The sequence below is a fragment of the Lissotriton vulgaris genome, chromosome 4_1, assembly GCF_964263255.1.
Source record: "Lissotriton vulgaris chromosome 4_1, aLisVul1.2, whole genome shotgun sequence".
In the NCBI taxonomy this organism is placed as follows: domain Eukaryota; kingdom Metazoa; phylum Chordata; class Amphibia; order Caudata; family Salamandridae; genus Lissotriton; species Lissotriton vulgaris.
In genome coordinates, this window is record NC_141691.1 from 552,661,611 (window position 1) to 552,684,899 (window position 23,289).

Consider the following 23,289-nt stretch of genomic DNA (forward strand, 5'->3'; position numbering starts at 1 on the left):
AATATGTTCAACAGAATATTCAACAGAATCCGCAACCTGCTCCACAACATGTTCAGCAACAGACCGTAGCGGTACCACAGCCCCAGCCCATTGCCGCAACACAACACGTTACACAGCAGATGTACCAGTATGCACAGTCAGAGTATCCAGATTATCAACAGTATTCATGAAATAGCCTAGAGAGGGAAGTAGGTTTGCCTCTCATCGAGATTCCTGTAGATCAAGAGGGTCCTTATGTACATAGTCGGGTATTAGGAAAAGACAGAAAATTTTTGATTGACACAGGGGCAAGCAGAACTACCATTAGTCATGACGAGGTTCCAGGGGCACCCCTCTCAGGCTCACAGAATGTTTCCCTTGGATTTTCAGGAAAACCTATTGTTAATGAAGTATCGAAACCAGTTCCGCTTGCAGTTGGTCCATTGTCACGTACTACAGATTTATTGCTTACGAAGTCATGTCCAGAAAACTTGCTTGGTATTAAAACGCTGAAAGCTCTAGGAGCTGTAATATGTTGTTCTCCGGAAGGAGTGAGATTGTTTTTGCGTGACTTTAAGGGTCACTATGTGTTGAGAGATTTTGATCCCCGATTACAGAATGTACCACAGCATTTATGGGCACAAGGTCCTACTGATGTAGGTTGTATGCATATCACACCATATCGTGTCACACTCAAGCCAGGAGTTGTTCTGCCCAGAATTCGACAATACAAATTGCCACCTGAGGCTGTAGCAGCCTTATTGAAAATCATTGACGAGCTTATTGCTCAAGGAGTAGTTGTAGAAACTGACTCCAATATTTGTAATTCTCCATTCATTCCGATTCTTAAACGTACTGATCCAAATGCACCTCCTGTGTATCGTCTAGTGATCGACCTCAGAGAGCTTAATAAATGTATCATACCTCAGTTTCCAGTGGTCCCAGATATTTCATCCCTATTGACAGCTATTGATCCTGAAGCGGTGTTCTTTACTGTAATTGATCTCAAGAACGCCTTCTTCAATCAATCAATCAGTGACACTTATAAAGCGCGCTACATACCCGTGGGGTCTCAAGGCGCTGGGGGGGGGGGAGCCGCTACTGCTCGAACAGCCAGGTCTTCAGCTTCTTCCTGAAGGAGAGGTGGTCTTGGGTCAGGCGCAGGTCGGTCGGGAGGGAGTTCCAGGTCTTGGCGGCCAGGTGGGAGAAGGACCTTCCTCCTGTAGTCGCTCTTCGGATGCGGGGGACGGCGGCGAGGGCGTGGTTGGCTGATCGGAGGTGGCGTTTGGGAGCGTAGAAGTTGACTCGGCTGTTGAGGTAGCTCGGGCCTTGGTCGTGTAGGGCTTTGTGTGCGTGGGTGAGGAGGCGGAAGGTGATTCTTTTGTTGACGGGGAGCCAGTGAAGGTCTCGCAGATGTCCGGAGATGTGGCTGGTTCGTGGGATGTCGAGGATGAGTCTGGCTGAGGCGTTCTGGATCCGCTGGAGTCTCTTCTGGAGCTTGGCGGTGGTCCCGGCGTAGAGAGCGTTGCCGTAGTCCAGTCGGCTGGTGACGAGGGCCTGGGTGACGGTCTTCCTGGTCTCGGTGGGGATCCACCAGAAGATCTTCCGTAGCATGCGTAGGATGTTGAAGCATGCCGAGGAGACGTTGTTGACTTGCCTGGTCATGGAGAGGGAGGAGTCCAGGATGAAGCCCAGGTTGCGTGCATGGTCTGTCGGTTTGGGTGCGGTGCCCAGGGCGGGAGGCCACCAGGAGTCGTCCCAGGCGGAGGGAGAGGAGCCCAGGATGAGGACCTCCGTCTTGTCCGAGTTCAGTTTCAGGCGGCTGGTCGTCATCCACTCGGCTACCTCTTTCATCCCTTCGTGCAGGTTGGCTCTGGCGGCGGCGGGGTCGTTGGTCAGGGAGAGGATCAGCTGGGTGTCGTCGGCGTAGGAGATTATGCTGAGGTTGTGTTTGCGTACGATGGCCACGAGGGGGCTCATGTAGACGTTGAAGAGGGTGGGGCTCAGAGATGATCCTTGGGGGACGCCGCAGATGACTTCGGTGGCCTCTGACTTGTACGGTGGTAGGCGGACTCTCTGTGTTCTCCCGTCGAGGAAGGAGGTGATCCACTCCAGCGCCTTGTCCTGGATTCCGACGTTGCTGAGGCGCCGTACTAGGGTGCGGTGGCAGACCGTGTCGAATGCCGCGGAGAAGTCTAGGAGGATGAGGGCCGCTGTTTCTCCATTGTCCATCAGGGCTCGGATGTCGTCGGTGGCGGCGATGAGGGCGGTCTCGGTGCTGTGGTTGGCTCGGAAGCCGGACTGTGAGGGGTCGAGGGATCCGTTCGTCTCGAGGAAAGCGGCCATCTGCTTGTTGACGGTCTTCTCGATGACTTTGGCTGGAAACGGGAGGAGCGAGATGGGGCGGTAATTCTTGAGGTCGGTGGGGTCCGCTGTTGGTTTCTTGAGTAGGGCGCTGAGTTCGGCGTGTTTCCAGCTCTCGGGGAAGATGGTGGTGTCGAGGGATGTGTTGATGATGTCTCGCAGGTGGGGTGCGATGACAGCGTCGGCTTTGTTGAAGACGTGGTGAGGGCAGGGGTCGGTCGGTGATCCGGAGTGGATGGAGTTCATCGTGCGGATGGTGTCTTCGGTGCTGATCGGGGTCCAGGCGTGGAGGGTGGTGGTGGGGGGTGGTTGTTCGGTCATGGTGTGCGTTGGTTGGTTGTTGAAGCTGTTGTGTATGTCCGCGATCTTGTTGTGGAAGTATGAAGCCAGGGAGTTGCAGAGGTCTTGCGATGGGGTGATGTCGTTGTTTCCTGCGCTGGGGTTGGAAAGCTCTTTGACGATGTTGAAGAGTTCCTTGCAGTTGTGTGCGTTGTTGTCCAACCGGTCCTTGAATGCTGTTTTCTTGGCGGCGCGGATCAGCTGGTGGTGTTTCCGGGTGGCAAGTTTGAAGGAGGTCCTGTTGTCCGGTGTCGGTTCCCTTCTCCAGACTTTCTCGAGGGCTCGGCAGTTCTTCTTGGAGCTCTTGAGTTCGTCGGTGAACCATGGGGCTTTCTTGCTGCCGGGTCTGCTGGGCGGGGTCCTCAGTGGGGCGAGTTCGTCCGCGCAGTTGCTGATCCACTTCGTGAGGTTGTCGGCGGCCTGGCTGGGGTTCGCTGAGCTGGCAGGAGGGTGCTGGCTCAGGGAGGTGGCGAGCTGGTCTGCTGTGATCTTGTTCCAGCTTCTGCGGGCGGTCTGTTGCTGGTGGTGGTGGGTCGTTGTTTTCTTGAAGGTGAAGTGGACGCAGCTGTGGTCCGTCCATTGAAGCTCTGTGGTGTGGCTGAAGTTGATGTCCTTGCTGGATGAGAAGACAGCGTCGAGTGTGTGTCCGGCGAGGTGGGTGGGGGTGGACACCAGTTCTTTAGTGTTCCCATTGATCCGGAAAGCTAGTACCTTTTCGAATTCAGTTTAAATGGCCGAAGCTTTAAATTTGCACGTGCACCCCAAGGGTTCACGGAAAGTCCGAGTATCTATAGCCAAGCATTGAAAAGACAACTTGACAGTATCCACATGCCTGCTAACACTGCCCTACTTCAGTATGTCAATGATCTATTGATCACCGGCCGAAGTGAACAAGAATGTGAACAAGCATCTCTGACAGTCCTATATTTTTGGCCGACAAGGGACACAAAGTGTCCCCTTCGAAGCTGCAATTCTGTGTTCAGCAAGTTGTGTACCTTGGTCACTTGCTGTCCAAGAGGGGGAGACAGCTTACACCTGACTGCATCCAGTTAATTGTACATATGCCACAACCCAAGACACAAAAAGAAGTACGGGCCTTTATAGGCCTCACCTCTTACTGCAGACAATGGATCCCTCAGTACGCATATCTAGCCAAGCCCCTTATACAGTTGACAACCCAGGAGGCAGCGTCATCGACTGTCCTCCCTTGGACTCAGGAACATACACAAGCTTTTGACGACTTGAAGAAAGCCCTATGTCAAGCACCTGTTTTAGCGACACCATGTTACAGTAAGCCTTTTACACTTTTTGTCACAGAACGCGAAGGTACTGCATTGTCAGTACTCACCCAAGATCAAGCAGGTTCACACAAACCATGTGCTTATTTTTCCAGTACATTAGATCCAGTAGCCCAGGCTTTGCCTGCGTGTTTGAGATCTGTAGCAGCAACAGCTCTAGCAATCAGACAAAGTGATTCCATAGTATTAGGACACCAATTGACAGTACAAGTTCCACATTCCGTGGAAGTTCTTTTAAACCGTACACAGACTCAGCACTTGACTATAGCACGACTGACAGGTTATGAATTGACATTATTCCAGCCACACATAGAAATCAGACGCTGCAATACACTGAATCCTGCTACACTTTTACCGTTAAGTACAACAGACCCTATGGCACATGACTGTGTGGAAGTCATTAACACTATGACGAAGCCCAGACAAGACTTGACAGATATCGCATTACCAAATCCAGACCCGACACTTTATGTGGATGGTTCATGTATGAGAACAAGTACAGGAGAGTTAGTGGCCGCGTATGCAGTGACCACTGAAACTGAAGTCATAGAAACACATCGAATTGACACCCTGTCTGCCCAAGCAGCAGAGCTCATTGCTCTGACCCAAGCCTGTATTCGAGCCAAGAACAAGAAAGTTAACATATACACAGATTCCCGTTATGCATTCGGAGTTGTACATGACTTCGGAGTCCTTTGGCAAGAGAGAGGTTTCTTAACTTCACACGGGGCCAAGATACAGCATGGTCCCCTCATTCAAGCTCTGTTAGAAGCAATACATTTGCCTACAGCAATAGCCATCATGAAGTGTAAAGCACATACGAAAGTCACAGACACCATTTCCCAGGGTAACGACCTGGCAGATCAAACAGCCAAACATACAGCACAGACTCATACTGATATGACAAAGGCAGTAGTTCCAACAAATTGCATGACAGTTAGGGATCCCGCCCTAGATGTAATTGACATACAGACACATGCTACCCCAGACGAAATCAAGAAATGGATAGAACTAGGAGGGATCCAGACAGAACAGGGATGGATGACGAAGGGAAAAGCCACATGGTTTCTCCCCGACTCTATGGTTCAAGTTATCATTAATACAGCACATAGTCCTGCACATTTAGGAGAAAAAGCCATGTTAGACAGTATTCAAAACCTTTGGTTCAATAAGCATTTACGAGCAGCAGCAAAACAGAAAGTGCGTACTTGCATGATCTGTTGTCAGTTCAACGCAGGTAAAGGCATTCCCGTAGAGCAAGGTGGATTTCATCCTCCTGATCACCCTTTTGAAGTCCTCCAGATGGATTATATCCAGATGGACAGATGCTGAGGATTTAAGTATGTCCTCGTAGTTGTATGTGCACTTTCCTGATGGACAGAAGCATATCCAGTCCCAGATTACACTGCCCCGACCACTGCCAAGCAGTTGGTTCGTGAATTTTTCCCGAGGTATGGTTTGCCTCGTGTCGTGTATTCAGATAACGGACAGCCATTCTCGTCCGAGCTCATGAAGCAGGTTTCCCTTCTGTTAGGTTATCAATGGAAGTTCCACTGTGTTCGGCATCCCGAAGCAGCTGGATTAGTAGAGAGACACAATCAGACTCTGAAAACACGTCTTGCCAAGATCTGTGCAGAAAAAGGCGTAGACTGAATAGTAGCCCTTCCAGTTGCTCGCTTCTATATGCGAATGGTAGCCCATTCTAGGACAGGGCTATCCCCGTCTGAGGTGGTTTTTGGCCGGCCACCGAATATGTGGGGGACGCCTCTGCCCCGTAAATTGACTGATGTTGACAGTAATATGCTGACAGATTACCTTGCTTCCTTGATGTCTGCACTACAATCATGTCGTTCACAGGTCGCAGCAGCCTTTCCGGACAACACCGAGGTGAAGCCACACAAGATCGTCCCTGGTGATTTTGTGTATGTTCGTAATTTTGAACGGTCGAGCCCTCTGGAGCCCCGTTGGAAGGAGCCGAAGATCGTTTTAATGACTACAAGGACTGCAGTGAAACTAGAGGGCAGGAAAAACTGGCTCCACTCGAGCCATGTGAAAAAATGCTATGGACTTCCGCCAAAATCCGATTCCCAGGACTGCCGCATTCCAATCGTTGATACTAAACTCTCCCTGGTACAGAAAACTCCGTCCCAGGAGTACAGATCAAAGTTGAGGTCTAGTAAGTCAGACAGTTTAATTGTTTAAGTCCCCCCCTGGGTGAAGCGGTTAGACAGGTTCCTGACATGTATAAGATAGACCCCAATAGAGAGAGAGATAGACAGGAGATCAAGAAACAGAAATATTGCAAGAATCTCCGAAGTAGATGTATTGTTACTTTAATTGTCATGTTCTTTCTGAGTCTTACGATTATATGCCTAAGCTATGTTTTACATGTATATTTTCCTATACAAGCACATTCTTCTTTCAATGACACTACAGACCACACCTTTAGTGATCTGCCCCCTCACGAACTTTCCTATCGACTTGCGCTGCGCAACAATTCATTCATCCGTATGTTACATCATTCTCATCAGACCAGCAATGCCACTAATTGCTGGGTATGTGGCCGACTCCCTCCTTACCAGAAAATGTCAGGAGCCTTGCCTCTTTTTCCTTACCCGTTTACACATAATGGTTCATGTGGTGCATGGTTTACATTAATGTCCTCATTAGATAGTAAGTCCCAAGTTTCCCAAGGTAATTGGATATGGGGAGACCTGAATACAGTTATGCATAAGGCATGTTTCCCTGACAAGGAGGGTCTTCCCCAAATGACAGGTACCGATCTAGAAAACGAAGTATATGGATTAGGTAATTTTACACTTAACCTCATGATTTTGAATGTTCAGTCAGAAACTAGTTCGAACTTACCCTCAATTTCAGTTTTGCCAATGAAGGGTGATTTATGCGTTAGAAAGAATGGTTCAGTACATCTAGGACACAGCGATTGTAATACAGTTATTGAATTCAGTGATAAGGGCAAGTCTACATTCAAAGCTTCTCGACATTCCTATTTCATTTGTGGCCATACAGCTTATATAAGTTTACCTCCAGACTGGGATGGTACTTGTTACATTGCATTCTTACTGCCACCTGTTTTTCTAGCCCCACCTGATTATCATAGAAATTCTCATCTCATTCATGTTAGACCCAAGAGAGATCTCCCGATTGTCGATTACACTGAAACGACATGGGAACAATACACAGATTTCAATAAAGGATTCTTTCCTTATTTAGGCACAGTCTCTAATAGTAAATTGATACGTAGATTGACCAGAACCCTCAAAGCAGTAGTGAATGAAACTACTTTTGCCCTAGGTAACTTAACGGACGAACAGTCTGCTATGAGACTTGTCGTTCTTCAAAATCGTCTCGTCCTTGACGTCATCCTGGCAGATAGGGGCGGGGCTTGTAGTCATCGGATCCAGCTGCTGTGTTTTCATTCCAAATAACGCACCGTCAGTATATAGAGCCATAACTCGGCTCCACAAGATTGCAAGTCAGATACACCAAAATCCAGGCACCTGGACTTGGTCCGGTTGGCTCTGGAGCGTGTTATCAGCCTGGGGATGGAAAGTCCTGTCCTTCCTCGGAATAGCCCTACTCATAGTATTCAGTTGTTGCCTATGTCTACAATGTGGGCCAGCGATTTGCGGCCTGTGCGCCACATCATGTATTCCCCATCCAAGTCCACGTTCCAAATCCCGAATGAAAAAAGATGAGCAAATGATGTTATATGAACAGATAGATGGACTCATGAAGATTGACATATCCTGAAGGGTCCGTAGGGGACAAGGAGGGAATGAGGTAATCGAAATTTTATGGTCAAGTGTGTCCCCTAACGTGTACCCCAACGGCTCCATGTACGTGCTTCAAGTACATGTAATTTCCCTCCATGACCAAATATGAAGACGCAAATACATTTGCGTCCAACGTTAACATGTCCTCTTTCAGATCCACCATGAATGGATCGATAATTCAGTTCCTAACCATACCATGCCAACGTCTTTACATGGTACACTTTTACGTTTTTCCTGGCTCTGCTGAGCTAGGCCCTGATTCCTGTCTCCGAGCCCTTTTTGCTTTCTGCCTCCTGCCTCTGAAAGCTGCAGCATGGACGCGTATCCCTGACCTCTGCCTTACTTCCTGCCAAGCGAAGCGGTGCCTGGCTCAACCTGGCCTTCCTGCCAAAACCGTATTTTGCCTTCAAGTTATCTGTCCAGCCTCCTCGAAAATACATTCCTGTCTAGTGATTTAGGTAAACATCTCCCCGGCTGCAGAGCAAAGAGCAAGCTTTCCTGTCTCCATGCAAGTAATTTACAGTTCCCGTTGCCATAGTAGGCCCATGCCCCTGCACGTAGACACATATGCACGCACTAGCATTCAGTATAGAATAGCCTCTGCCCGAGAGACCTTTTACTCCAGATAATACATCCTCCAAACATAAGATACTAGATATGTTATAGGTCCAGGTCGTTCTGACATCCCAGACTTCTGTCTCCTCTACTAGTGTTAAAGTTCTCCCCAGTTACACGACTTTGTCACGTCACGCTAGCTGCGCGCGCATCCGCACTTTTCTGCTGATCCTGCAACTTTCTCTATGCACCCACCCACATGTGACGATTCTTATGACGTTTCTCTGACATGTACAGTGCACGCCTCCGTGTACGCCTATTACACGCCTTCTTTCACGCCTCCTCTTACGCACATGTGTTCTTATCTTCTCTTGTTCACCTGTTACGCCTACTGTATTGGATTCAATTATGTTACTTTACTATATATAATGTGTAATGTTAATAAAACGTTGACTGTCCCTTCCCGAACCCTAGTGGTGACGGAACATGATCTCCAACCTCGAGGTTTTTCCATTAAAACCCGTAAGACTCAGATACCACGGACTCTGCCTCTCATTTTTATGAGCTGGCTTGTAATGATAATTATACGGAAAAATGATTAGGTAAAACTATTTACCACAGGTCAAGAATGGGGGTTTCGAACTAAGAGCTTGAAGCGCACTTACCCTCCTTGCCGAGGTAATAGCTGCAAGAAAACCAGTCTTAAAAGATAATAGCCTCACGGGACACTTGTGAAATGGTTCAAAAAGCAAACCCATCAAGAAGGTTAAGACAAGATTTAAGTCCCATTGAGGGACAATAAAAGGAGTAGGAGGGAATTTGTTGGTAAGTCCCTTAATGAAACGCAACACCACTGGTGACTTAAACAAAGATGGCTAGTCCGGCAAACAAAGGAATGCTGACAATGCCGAAAAATAACCTTTTACCGTAGCCACAGCAAAAGCCTGCTGGGCCAGAGATAAAGTAAACTGAAGAATGTTGGATAAACGAGCCTTTAAAGGGTCAATAGACTTTTCCCCACACAAATGGACAAATTTAGACCACCTATAGGAATAGATAGATTTGGTGGAGAGACGTCTGGCGGACAAAATAACGTCCACCACATCAGGAGGAAGGGAAAAAGAATTCAGGTTACCCGGTTCAATCTCCAGGCATGAAGGTGTAAGCTCTGGAGGTGGGGGTGTAGAACCTGCACCTGAGACTGCGAGAGGAGGTCTGCCCTGAGAGGGAGACGGAGCGGAGGGCACGAGGAGAGGTGGAGAAGATCTGTGTACCACAACCTTCTTGGCCAATCCGGGGCGATCAATATGACTTGGGCCTGGTCTTGGCGAATCTTCCTCAGAACCCGAGGAATCAAGGGTATGGGAGGAAACGCGTAAAGGAGTTGTGAGTCCCAACTCAACTGAAACGCGTCCCCCAAAGCTCACTGCATCGGATACTGGAGACTACAGAATGACGGCCAGTGAACATTCTCGTGAGTGGCAAACAGGTCTCCCCGAGGAGTTCCCCATGTCTGAAAGACGTGACGAACCACCTCCAGATGAAGCCTCCACTCGTGGTCGGCCAAGAACTGCCGCCTGAAACCGTCTGTACGTACAATCAGAACTCCAGCCAGATTATTTGCTATCAGACAAATCTGATGGTCCCGAACCCAGGACCAGAGACGCAGAGCCTCTCTGCAGAGACACTGCACCCATACTCCTCCCTGCTTGTTGACATACCACATCGCGGTAGTGTTTTCCGTTAGGACTTGAATCGACTGATCGTGAAGGGCAGGGAGGAAGGCCTTGAGCGCCAAACGTATCGCCCGTAACTCTAGAAGGTTGATGTGAAGCAACATTTCCTCTGGAGACCATAGACCCTTGATCTCCAGATCCCTCAGATGAGCACCCAACCCTAGAGTGGATGCATCCGTTATCACTTTGGCAACCGATGGAGGCAGATGGAAGGGCTTTCCTTGAGACAGATTGCCCTCCACGCTCCACCAAGACAAATCCGCTGCAGCTTCTCTGGAGATCCTCACTGACCCCCTGAGATCTCCTTTGTGCTGATACCACTGCCTGCGGAGGCACCACTGGAGCGCCCTTACGTGCCAGCGTGCATGGTTGACCAACAAAATGCAGGAAGCAAACAGACCGAGCAGACGAAGGACCTTCAGGACTGGAACAACCTCGCCGTTGAAAAACAAAGGAATCATTTCCTGAATGTCGAGAATCATTTGAGGAAGAGGGAATGCCCGACGGGCAGTAGTTTCCAGTACTGCCCCTATGAACAGGTTGCGCTGTGAGGGCACCAGGTGAGACTTGGGTACATTATTCGAAAAACCCAATTTGTACAACAGCTGTGTTGTCACCTGCAAATGCGGAAGCACCTACTTTGGAGACTCTGATTTGAGAAGCCAGTCGTCCAGATAGGGGAAAACTGGAATCCCCAATCTTCTGAGATGGGCTGCCACCACTGTCATCACCTTGGTGAAGACTCGAGGTGCAGTAGTAAGTCCAAACAGGAGAACCGCAAACTGATAGTGTTGCGAGCCCACCGTGAAACGGAGATACTTCCTGTGCGACTTAAGGATAGGAATGTCATAGTAAGCATCCTGCAAGTCGATCGACACCATCCAGTCCTCTTGCAGCAGCGCCTGAAGAAACTGCGCAAGGGTGAGCATCTTGAATTCTCTTGTTTCAGAAAAAGATTCAAGATCCTGAGATCTAGGATTGGACGTAACCTGCCATCCTTCTTGGGAATCAGGAAATACCGGGAGTAGCACCCCTGACCCCTTTCCTGCTCGGGAACCACCTCTATTGCACCTTTCTTTAATAATGTTAAGACTTCCTCCTGCAGGAGAAGGAGATATTCTTCCGAGCAAGCCCCTTGGCAAGGAGGGTAATTTGGAGGGAATTCCTGAAAGGGAAGAGCATACCCATTCTCTACAAGATTGAGAACCCAAAGGTCTGTAGTGACAGATTCTCAATCTTGCAGAAAATGAGTAAGCCGACCCCCTACAGGACCAACATGATCCAGAATGGGGAATCTAGGGCTGCTTTGCTGCAGTGATAGAAGGGGAGGTAGAGGAAGAGGAAGAGGAGGAGGAGGAGGAGGGTTGACAGCCTAGGGGACGACCTCTACTTTTACCTCTATACAATTTGTATAGAGTATTCTGTTGTTGTTGCTGCTGCTGCTGACGAGGCTGGCCATATGAACGAAAGGACAACCTCCCAAATCCTCTGTATTTTTGGAAAGAGCCTCTAGGTTGAGCTTGCAAACCAAGAGATTTAGCTGTTGCCTTGCTGTCTTTAAATCTCTCTTAGGCAGCGTTCACTTTCTTACCAAGGAATCCTGAACCATCAAAAGGTAGGTCCAGCAGAGTAGCTTGAACATCTGTTGAATAATCCGTAGACTTCAACCAAGCACTCCTTCTAGTAGCCACTGAAGAACCCATGATCCTTGCCACCGAGTCAGCTGTGTCTAGCCCGCTCTGAATGACTTGATGTGCAGCAGCATGGGTATAGTGTAAAACCTCCTCAAAATTCTTCCTGTCTTCCTCAGACAGCTTATGCAGCAACTTTTTAGATGAGTCCATCAAAGCATGGTTGTATCTACCAATCAAACATGTAGCATTCTTGGATTTCAATGCTAAGCTTGCAGAGGAGAATACCTTCTTGGCAGAATGATCAAGCCTCTTTGATTCCCTGTCAGCTGGAATTTGAGGGAATGCTCCCGAAGATCTCTTGGAGCATGCAGCATGAACTATTAAGCTCTCTGGAGGAGGATGAGCCAATAAAAACTCTGGGTCACCAGGAGCCACCCTATATCTTCTTGCTACAGACCTGGAAACTGCAGGCGCAGAATGAGGCTTTCGCCAAACCTCCAGTACAGGCTCAAGAATTGCCTCATTGAAAGGCAAAAGAGTCTCAACAACTGAGGATGGTGAATGGAGAACTTCCATTAATAAATTTGACTTAAACTCAATAGTAGGGAGTTGAATGTCCAATAATTCAGCCGCCTTTCCAACAACCACATGATACGGTGCTACATCTTTTGAAGGAGCATCAGAATCAGGATAAAACTCCCATTCAGGAGAAATGTCCAGGCCGCTAGCCTCTCCCAATTCAGCAAAGCACTCATCTGAATCATGCAGTTCACCTTCTTCCCTTTCCTCATGATATCTTTCCTCTTCTAAAACCCTCTGGGCCTCTCTCCTGGATCTTATCCCCAGCACAGGCGTCGATGGATCCACAATCGGATTCGGAGCCGGCGTTGTGCATGGATCAGACTGCGCCGCCTGCGCCGAACGAGGCCGAACAGAAGGCGCCGGTGAAGATGGAAACAGCGTCGGAGCCCTCGGCGCCGGGAAACTCCAAGACGGCGTCGTCGGAAGGAACGGCATGAAAGGGGCTTGGGCATAGGCTTGAGGAACCCCCAAATTGAAAGTTAATGGACCTATGTGACCCGCAGGTGCACCAGAGGGGTACATAGCCCTGTGAAAGACTCCATACCTGGCATTAAGGTAATGCGATGGGTCTTGTCCTGGAGCTGGAAATGGAGGGTAAGCTCCCAGGACCGACTCCGAAGCAGGTGTTCCTGAATTCGGGACAGCCGGCGCCGATGTCGGAACTTCTTCTGGAGTTACCTGCTCTTCTGTCACAGGGAGTTCTTGTTCTTGAGCCAGAGAATGGACCCAATCCGGTGACGGAGCCGGCGTCGTTGATTGACGCGGACAGGCTTCAGGCACAGCCAACTTCACTGGTGAAGCCGGAATCGATAACAAAGGAGATACATAATCATTTCTGTGATGTCGAGGCGAGGTCGATCTCTGCGCCACTTCTTTATCAAATTGATGTATTGAAGAGTGCTTCTTTTTCTTATGTTTCTTCGGCTTCCAGTGTCCCGACGTCGACTTCGAGCCCGACCTCGACTCGGAACGAGACCTCAACCTTGACCTCGATCTCTTCCTACCTCCCTTCTTTTCCTTCCTCATTTTGGCTATAAGAAGCTTTGCCTCTCTCTCCTTCAACGCCTTTGAATTCATCTTCCTGCAGCATGGACATCCATTGACATCATGTTCGGAAGACAAGCACCAAACACAATCCTCGTGTGGGTCAGTGATGGACATCTGTTTACCGCACTACCTGCAGGGCTTATAAACCAGATTTCCTTGCAGACATCTTCGAAGGAAACAAGAGAAATACAGCAAAATAGCTAGATATACAAAGTAACTACGGAGAGTCCCAAAAAAACGTTGGTGTCGACGGCGCAGAAAAAAGGGAACTGACGTCATCCCGCCGACGAGGCTCTATTATGGATCCAGTGACGTCAGCGGAGTTGCGAGCGGAGTCGTACCCTCTGTGATGTCGTCCATGACATCGTCGGCGTGGAGAGCTACAAAGATTTCCGAATGGCTGCTGCGCAGGGGATATTCACAAGGTGAGGAATCCACTGGCAGATGTATCCATCAGAAATCATTGTTTTGAATACTGACATTTCTGCAGTGATTGATGGCCTTTATGTGGGTAAAAGTACTAATGAGGCATAGATCCCACTGTCGTTAACATTGTATGCTATCCCTACAGCAGAAGTGTGCTCTATAAAAACATTTGTTCCTTTCCAGTCTTACTGCTTTAATGGTCACCACTTCTTTCTTCATCCACTCCATTTCCTCATCTGCATGAGGACCAAAGAGTACAGATTCTGTAAACAAAAGATTCTATTTTGTTTGTTGGGCATCTGGCTTTAAGGTTGTGAGACAAAGCCTGAAAGTTTGTCTGCTGGAGATAACTTGACAGAAACTTGTCGCTGCTAGTACTGCAGCATCAAAAGCAGTGCTTATGATTTGATACCAGCTTACCTTCGTTTTAAAATTCATAGGATTCTTTTTTATTTCTTAGGTAAGTTGTTTGCAATCATTTTGTAAGGATTCCCATAAGTCTCTATAGTATCTCTTTAGTAGTGTAAAATCACTGACTGTCTTGAGAGCTGTGGCATATATGCAGATTTTCCATCTTTTTACTCTCTCTCTCAGGAGGAAGTTAGGTTTCTGGAGCCGGATTTTTTTTTATTCCCCTAACAGCAGAAACAATGACAGAATATGGTTTTGCATCTGGATGGAGAAACTTGGATCCTGTTCCGCTGCTTTATACTTTTTAAGAAACCTTGGTGTTGCTGACTTTAGTGGAGCCAGAGATATGATTTTTTCCTCTGCCAGTTCTGTAAAACCTGGAACTAATGGCAGTACAGATCTCAGAGAAGCTCTCCGATGTAAGGTTTACATGATTATAGAGACTGTTGTGTGAGTAACATCTAGTTGAATATTTATTTTAGCGGTTCCTCTGATAAGTACATCTTCAAATGTTAAGACATTTACTGGAAATACACAAGGAGAAGCTGGAGGAGAAGTCAGTGTATATGAAGTTTGTGTGTCACATTGGGTTAAACCGTGAGAAGTTGAAGTAGATCTTCTCTTTCGCTTGTGCCTGTCAGAAGATCATGGTAGAAGAGAAATCGGTAATGCAGATCTCAGAACAAGAGGAAATAAGAGCCCTTGCAGAGATGTAGGAGCTGAAGGAGTGTAGATTTCTTGAGGATCTGACAAAGGTGGTTGATTTAAAGGGTGAAGAGGTACCGGCAAGGGATTTTCTCTCAGAATCACGAGCTGTGATCTTTTTGCTATTGTTTAACGTTTTGATCATCCCTTATACAGATGAAACAGAATGCATTGTGGAAATTGAATGTTTCAAACATGAATGTCTTGACTGCCCGAAATAGACTCGTAGTCGGCGGTGACATGTGGTGCCACTTCAACATCAATGATGAAGCTTCGAATGCTTTGACACTGAATGGTGTCGTTTCTAACGTCACTGATGCTGAATGTGTTGACGTTGGTCTTAATTACGTCTCAAGCTGACGTGTTCAGGCAGAGGTATAGATGTCGATGGTGGAGCCCTTTAACACCTTCCATGCTCAGGACGGATCCCGGCCGTCATGAGTCACCATAGGCGTGTGCTCAGGACGGCCGGGAGCCGTCTGAATGTTGCCGCTTCCTCCACGCGCGGTTAATTCCCAGCGTGTGCTGCAGAATTAATCAGGCAAAAAACACAGTTGATGGACAGAATGCAGAACAATGTCTTACATTCACCCCAGTACAAAGATCTGGGCCTAAATCCATCGTTTTTTTGCACTCCACACCACCCTAGGTCAGACAATGGCTATATGCAAATCAGCCTTGACCCTGTGCCTCATGGGAACAGTCCAGCCCGAACTACCCAGCCAAGTCTTTCCTAGACCGGAATCAAGCATCCAAGGACCGGTTTCTGGCCATCAGCCTTCTTCAGCCTGGATAGCTTGACTCCAGTGATGTGGAGAGCCTGGGACTCACGTCTGAGCATACCCAGCCCACTCGGGGTGAAAATTGCAAAAAACACAGTTGATGGACAGAATGCAGAACAATGTCTTACATTCACCTCAGTACAAAGATCTGGGCCTAAATCCATCGTTTTTTTGCACTCCACAGCACCCTAGGTCAGACATTGGCTATATGCAAATCAGCCTTGACCCTGTGCCTCATGGGAACAGTCCAGCCAGAACTACCAAGCCATGTCTTTCCTAGACCGGAATCAAGCATCCAAGAACCGGTTTCTGGCTATCAGCCTTCATCAGCCTGGATAGCTTGACTTCAGTGATGTGGAGAGCCTGGGACTCACGTCTGAGCATACCCAGCCCACTCGGGGTGGAGTGCAAAAAAACGATGGATTTAGGCCCAGATCCTTGTACTGGGGTGAATGTATGACATTGTTCTACATTCTGTCCATCAACTGTGTTTCTTGCAGAATTAATCAGGGGCAGAGTTCGGACAGCTCCCAGCCGTCATGAGCACACGCCTACTGTGACTCATGATGGCCAGGAGCGGTCCTGGGTACCCGAGCGCCACACCCAGCTCCCCCTCGCACCGCAGCTGAATTTGCCGCGCGGCGAAGGGATTAAGTCACAGGAGTCGTAGTTGTCAGTAATGGCGCTGAAAAGGTTGACAACAGTACCTTGTATGTTGGAACTGTGGTAGAACCCTTTGACTGTGAACATGTTGGTGCAATAGATTTTTAGTCGATCGATGCTCCAAGAATTATGGGAGCCTTTAGAATGGTAATGGTGGTGCCTTTTAACTTTCTTGTCCCTGGAACGCCCTCTGTGGAGCGTCATTTTCATGGTAGGAAGGTAGTGTAGCAGACAGAGCCTCTCTTCTTTTGTCTTCTGTTTCTTCTTTTATTGTACTGCCTTGAGTTCCCCCAGTCTCCATCTAAAATGAATAGCCTCTCAATCTTTGAGGGCTCTTCTGGATTTTCAATGAGAGTCAGAGGCTCATTCATCCTCCCTTAGGAGGGACATTTCACGAAAAGTGAGGGTATTTTGGAAGACAAATACGCCCAAAGGTGCTAAAATTCAGGGAAGATGTTAAATAGATTCTGAAGACAAAATCTCAGAATAAAAATCTGTTTATCACTCTGAAGCATTCTGACATTCATTCAGCACAAGACAGAAAAAAGAACTGAGCCTGTGATGGAAAATATCATTACAGTGCATGGAAGCTGATGGCTCTCTTAAAGCTGCAGTGTATATGAGTACAGCTAATGCATGTTTGACCCGCCAGGCACCCTTTCCTTCATTTTTTCTCTGCAGAAAAGGGTTTAAGGCTATCTCTAATAATGGAACACATTTCCAAATTTTAGATTTATAATGGTAATTATATTGCTGTAGGTTTTTTTATGCAGAAAAAAATGCGGTTACAGTAGGGCTGTCAGAAAATTATGTATGTGTCACCAGACTGTTCAACATTGAGGTAGCTACCGCAAATGTTAGAAAAAATATATTAAAGTGCTTGAGGATCCCCGTACGCAGTCGGGACTATTCATTGTTGACTAAAAGTGAGAATCCTACGATGCAGAACAAGTTATTACATGGAGCAAAAATTTCAATACTGGCAGGTGACTAGCCCCGAGCCTGCCAGAGGGGATCCAGTATGGCCCCTCCCAATCCCCAGAAAGCCAGCAAAGCTCTGAGCAGACCCTGACTCGGCCTCTGGCAAAGCGCTAGACCTGGAGTGTTGACACTCCCGTGCCTCGCCTGATGACTTCACCAGACGTGGTGAAGTCTAAGACCTTTCACACTTCTTGGATTTTTTATGTTTGTTGGACTTACCAGACGACTTGAAGAGTGACAGCAGTGGCAGGGTGCTGCTCCGCAAACTAGCTCGGGACCCTTCATGCGACCAGGATCTTGAGCCTTGCTGGGTCATCCAATGTCAGGCAGTGAGTAGCTTGAGAGATCGCTCCCTAGGTGCCTTTGGATGCATGGGGCGCCAGTCCTCACATGTGTTGGAGCTTTGATATTGCTTCAAGCACCACATAAGCACCATGTAGGGGTCTGTCAAAGACATCAGCCTGTGACCGGCACCACATGGCTTGAAACTAGCAGTTTTTATGTGTGTCATCTTCACACCTGGAGTGAAATTCCTCAAAAAGACTCCACAGAAGTTGGCAAAAAAGCCAGTCAAAAAATTGACTAAAGGGAGCTCAACTATGTGGCACAGAAAGGAAAGAACTGAAGTCAGTGCGCTGGGGTGAGCATGCAAGTCACTTCAGGCACAGATTATGCCAACTACCAGCATGCAGGGGTACCGCTCAAAAATCTTCCAGATCCAGTCTGAGACTTGGGGAGTATTCTAAGGTAAGGAATCTGTGGCTAAAAAATCTCTATTAGGTATGCATACAATACTTAACCAGGTTCTTCATTTACCCACATTAAGCAGACTTAGGTACCATTTACAGGATTATATGTTATAAGGGTGCCAATGATGTTTTTTAGCAGGTGCACACAGTATAGTAAAAAATGACTGCTAAACTTTAGAAACTAGATAAGAACTGAAGAATTAGAAAAAATCAGATGTCCCTGACTTACCTTGCTATGTGGGTCAGCAAACATCCGAGTAAAAATTTCACACAATCTTTTCAATTCAACGCGGCTGCAAAAAGTACAAAGACATGTCAATGCTGAAGATTATCATCATTTGCAAAAGTACAGCAAAGTTATGAAGGAAAACTATAAATGGAGAAATCTATGACTGGTTCAGCCACATGCCTGGGATTGCTAAGCCCAAATACTTAAGAATTTTATTATAATATACCTTATTTCAACATCACTCATGATCACATTTTGTTGCCCTTCGATAGTGTTGCAAAATACCAGGTTACCTTAATGATACTCAACTGACTACCCTCACAAGCATTAAACTTAGTTCTAGTAAGTCTCAAACCTAATATTTTACGGATTACAAATGGTTCTCTGCACCAAGTGATAGACATGCTTACCCATAAAATAGTTAACATGTTACAAATATCATGAGAAGACTTATGAAACCTGAACGTTACAAATAAAGTACATTTCATCCCTGAAATGGAATATATAGGAAAATCGAAATGACATCCTGTGTTTGTATCAGTTATACACAAGTATAAGCACTTCAATATACAGTGCTGTCATCTACATTCAATAGCATTGGATGTTTTAAGATAAATAGACTAGACAAACTTTCACCGCACTATCACTGTGACAGCATGGAGGTTATCCCTGGGCATACAGGGGAATAGCATAGATGTTAACGGATGTTGTACACAATACAAAAGAAGCATCGCTGAATCCAGTAGATTGCTTGATTATCAGGTAATTTTACTAAACAAATTATTATTTGGTCCAGCGCTCCTTCCAGGGACTTTACATGTGGGGATTGTGGGTTTAGCTTTACTCCGGAGCCCTTGTCATTGGGTCAGTCTGCTGCTATATCGAGCTCGGGGGTATCAGTGCTTGCCTAATCAATGCGAGATCTGTGAAAAAGCATTTTGTCGATGTAGCTGATCTGATTACGGATAACAATTTGGACATACTGTTTGTTACGGAGATTTGGCTTGATGCCTTCTCTAATCCTATAGTGGCTTTGGCTACACCCGCTGAATTTTAAGTACATCGGGTTGATCGTAGTGTGGGCAGAGGCGGCGGCTTAGCCATTTGGTATAGGGAAGATTGGATCTTCCGGAGTGAAAAATCCACCCTTTGGGGTGACTGTGAGGCCTTGAACTTTTGTCTTCAGTTATCAGCCCATTTTACTCTGGGTGGATCCTTGATTTATCGGCCCCCTGGGCCTGCTAGGAATTTTCTGGCTGCTTGTGGCGATGCTTTGGCCGAGCGGGCTCTATGTTTTTCGAAGTTTGTGCTTCTTGGGGATATCAATATCCACCTTAACAAACACTGAGGAGGTGGATTCCATGGTTTTTCTGGATTCCCTTCATCTAGCAAATCTTTCTCAAAGGGTTCTGTTCCCCACACATTTGGGAGGGCATACTTTGGACATTATCTGTGCCAACTCCCCCATTTTAGTGATGAAGCCGAGGCCGGTGGCCTGGTCAGATCACTTTCATGGGTTTTGGAAAACTCTCCTCAGCAGGCCAACTGCCGTCGTTCCCCTGCCTCCAGGAAAATGGACCGAGGCCAGTTAAGTGCCTCTCTTGCCGCTTCCCGGCCTTCTTATTTGGGGGGTTTGGAGGAGAATGTAACTCAATTTGCCGAATGGATTGCAGGCTCAATGGCCAATGTGTCGGCGCCATGTAGGACAATGCTGAGGCAGAGTCCCCTTCTTAGCAATGGTTCACTCCCGCGTTGAGGATTTTGAAACATGCTTGTAAAGTTGCAGAGAGGGCTTGGCCTACTGGCGGCTACCACCACTCTGACAAAAACATCCTCAGATCCAAACAAAAACTTTATTATGTGGCGATAGGAGAGGCCAAAGGACCGTACTATGCCGCTCGTATTGAGCGGGCCAACAAAAACTCCAAAGAAATCTTCGAAATTGTGCAGAACTTTCTGTCCCCTAATGCCCAGGTGGCGGCAGCTCCTGCTATGGAATCCTGGTGTAACACCTTGGCGTCATTCTTCAGGAATAAAATAATCAGTATCCAGGAGACATTTTTGTCCTCTCCTAGGAACTGCGACCCTGTGTTGGCGCTGCATTTGCCTATGGCTGAACCGGTCTCTGTCTTTTCAGAATTTAGTCCCATTGACATCGCTAGTTCTCTCAGAATCTGCTAAACCCTTAAGTCCGGCTCTCCCAATGATCCTTGTGTGGCCAGACTATTGTCTGACGTGGCAGACACCATTAATTTAGAGGTGAATTTTTTGGTTAATAAATCGCTGCAGGAAGCATGTGTGCCAAAAGCATGGAAACATGCCTTGATTCTTCCTTTACTTAAAAAGCTGTCACTCGATCCATTGCTCCCAGAAAACTATCGTCCTATCTCGCTTCTGCCAAGTCTGGCTAAAGTTTGCGAGAAGGCGGTCACATTCCAACTTATCAACTTTGTTGAGGGGGCTGGTTTGCTTCATCCGGCTCAATCTGGCTTCCGTGCTACTTATAGCACGGAATATGCATTGCTAGAGGTCACAGAATCGATTCGGGAGTGTTTGGATGCCGGCGGGAGAGCAGCATTGGTAATGCTTGATCTCTCTGCGGCGTTCGACACGGTGCCTCGTGCCATGCTCCTTGATCGCTTATCTGAAATAGGAATCTCTGGGATGGTATGGAATGGATTAACTCCTTCTTGGAAGGAAGGCTGTAACAGGTCTGGCTTCATCCGAGTGCCTCTGTGCCCATGAGGGTATCCACTGGGGTGCCGCAGGGGTCATCGCTTAGCCCTTCTTTTATTAAACATCTACGTGACTCAGCTGATTTTTCTGGCGGAGTCACTGGGGGCTAAGGTGATGGCCTATGCTGATGATACCCAGCTGCTTTTTACCTGGAACAAGGAGGATGACTCGGTTACGTGTCCTCATCAGTGCTTGTCTTCGGTCTTTCATTGGCTGGCTAATGCGCAGCTAAAATGTAATGAAGGTAAGTCGGAAGTACTGCTGTTTGGCTCTTTTGCGCCGGATTTCAGAGAGAGACTCTGGACTTCGGGCTTTCCTCGCCCGCCTGAGAATAACTATGTCGCCAAAAACCTTGGCGTCTGGTTTGACGAGAATTTGAACTTTGTGACGCATGTAAAAAAACTGGCTGGCACCTGCTTTGGTGTGTTGAAAAGTCTGAGAAAGTTTCTTCCTTTCTTGCCGAGTACGGCCAGAGAAACGGTGGTTCGCGCACTGATTCTTTCTCACTTGGATTACGCCAACACCCTCCTAGTTGGCAGTCCGGGTTTCCTTGTGAAGAAATTACAAGTGGTACAAAACTCGGCTGCCAGACTTCTTGGGGGGTTGTCATCCAGGCAGTGTGCGGGCTCAGTTACGGTCACTACACTGGCTTCCTGTTGAAACGCGGATGAAATTCAAAATGGTGTAAATTGTGAAACGGGCCCTTCACGGTCTCGGCCCTATCTATTTGCAGAAGAGACTTGCTTTCTACATACTAGGGAGACAGTTACGTTTGTCTTCTCAGCTGCTGATGCAAACTCCGAAGTTTAAGCGCCAGCGACTGGGGGGAAATTCCTTTGTGCGCAAAGCTTGTTTGGCCTGGAATACGCTGCCCTTAGCCTTAAGGGCCATCCAGGATCCTCTGCTGTTCAGGAAAACCTTAAAAACCCTTCTATTTTAATTGGCTAACTGTGCATTTTCTCCTTTTTGTTGTAAGCGCCGGGACACTTCCGAGTAGCTGTGCGATGTACAAATTTAAAAAACATAACGTAACATAACATTATTTGTTATTGGAATATGTTTTTACACAACATTGTCAAACAAATAAAAGAGCAATCCGGAGGAATCAAAGTTGGAGGGAGGCCAGTTTTTTGGAGCAGAGTGGTAGGACATGTCAGACTATTTCAGAGCACAGAAAATACTTAATATTTAAAACTTAGCCTATAGTGAGTTCAAAGGAATTTTCACTTGGAGCATGCCAAAATGACAAACACAAACAAATCTCAATACCAAACATGTTTGTTAAAAGCATTACAGGGTGGAAAAGTCCCAGTAGAATGAAGGGCCTTGCTACAACTGACCTACATCCAGAACTTAGAGATGGCCTGCCACAGATCACTTGTATATTGTTTATCAGCACAGAGACTTTTACATCTACGCTGGACAAGAATCCTTACATCACATTTGCAGCGCTGCCATATCGGCGCTACTCGCTTTTAATTATCCCGTTTTTTATTTGTTTTGAGTCTAATTTGTATTTGCCCTGTTTTTAACCTGCCTTTCTTTCTGGCCACCTACTTGCATTTTAATTGTCAATTCCACCGCTGGTCGAGCGGGTCCGGTTCCCGGGGGTTTGTTTCAGAGCAGTTTCAGAGCTCACCATCTTGGGGGTGAAAGATACACTTGCAGGACGCCATTCTCGAGCGCTCTGCCAATTTGGGAAACTCCTACTTAAGGCACTCTACACAGCGCGCAGCGGTGACGTGCAGTGGACGCGCCTTCACCGCGCCTGAGTCTCGCCAGAGTTCTGCCCGTCGGCGCCCGTCAGCGCTAAGGAAGCGCGGGCTGCGGCAGGACGCTAGGCTAGGACATTATGACTCTTCTTATCATTACTTATCAAAGGGCTGATTTGCTAGCCATCCGCTATCAGATTTCCCGTTGTGATCTCCCGCTTGTGGACCCACTATGTGGTCCTAATAGTTGTAGGTGTGGGGTTTGGTCACTAGATGCCCCCTGCCCTATTCGATCGGTGGAGCGGTCTTCCCCACACAAAAGTAAGGTAGGACTACGGGAGCTCACTCTCTGCAGTTTAAACGTCAGATCATTGACAAAGCACTACCAGGAGATATACGATCTTCTTAAAGATGATTCTCCTGATGCGCTTTTTTTGACCGAAACCTGGCTGCAGGATTCGGACTCTTCTAAACTCAATCTGGCTATCCCACCGGATTATTCCATCTTTACCCTTAATCGTGTGACTAGGGGGGGGAATTGCCTTGGTCATCAAGAGCTGCTAC

The 23,289-nt window shown here is 47.4% G+C and overlaps 1 protein-coding gene across 48 annotated transcripts in view; it reads right to left on the minus strand.

Moving 5' to 3' along the window:
* The window catches only part of CLASP2 (cytoplasmic linker associated protein 2), a 1,795,600-nt gene that overhangs the window by 488,673 nt on the left and 1,283,638 nt on the right, over positions 1-23,289 (minus strand). For all 48 annotated transcript variants that reach the window (XM_086964693.1, XM_086964694.1, XM_086964709.1 and 45 more), the window contains one exon: positions 18,278-18,341. In XM_086964693.1, the coding sequence (XP_086820819.1) occupies positions 18,278-18,341 (64 nt within the window). The remainder of the gene's footprint in view (positions 1-18,277; positions 18,342-23,289) is intronic.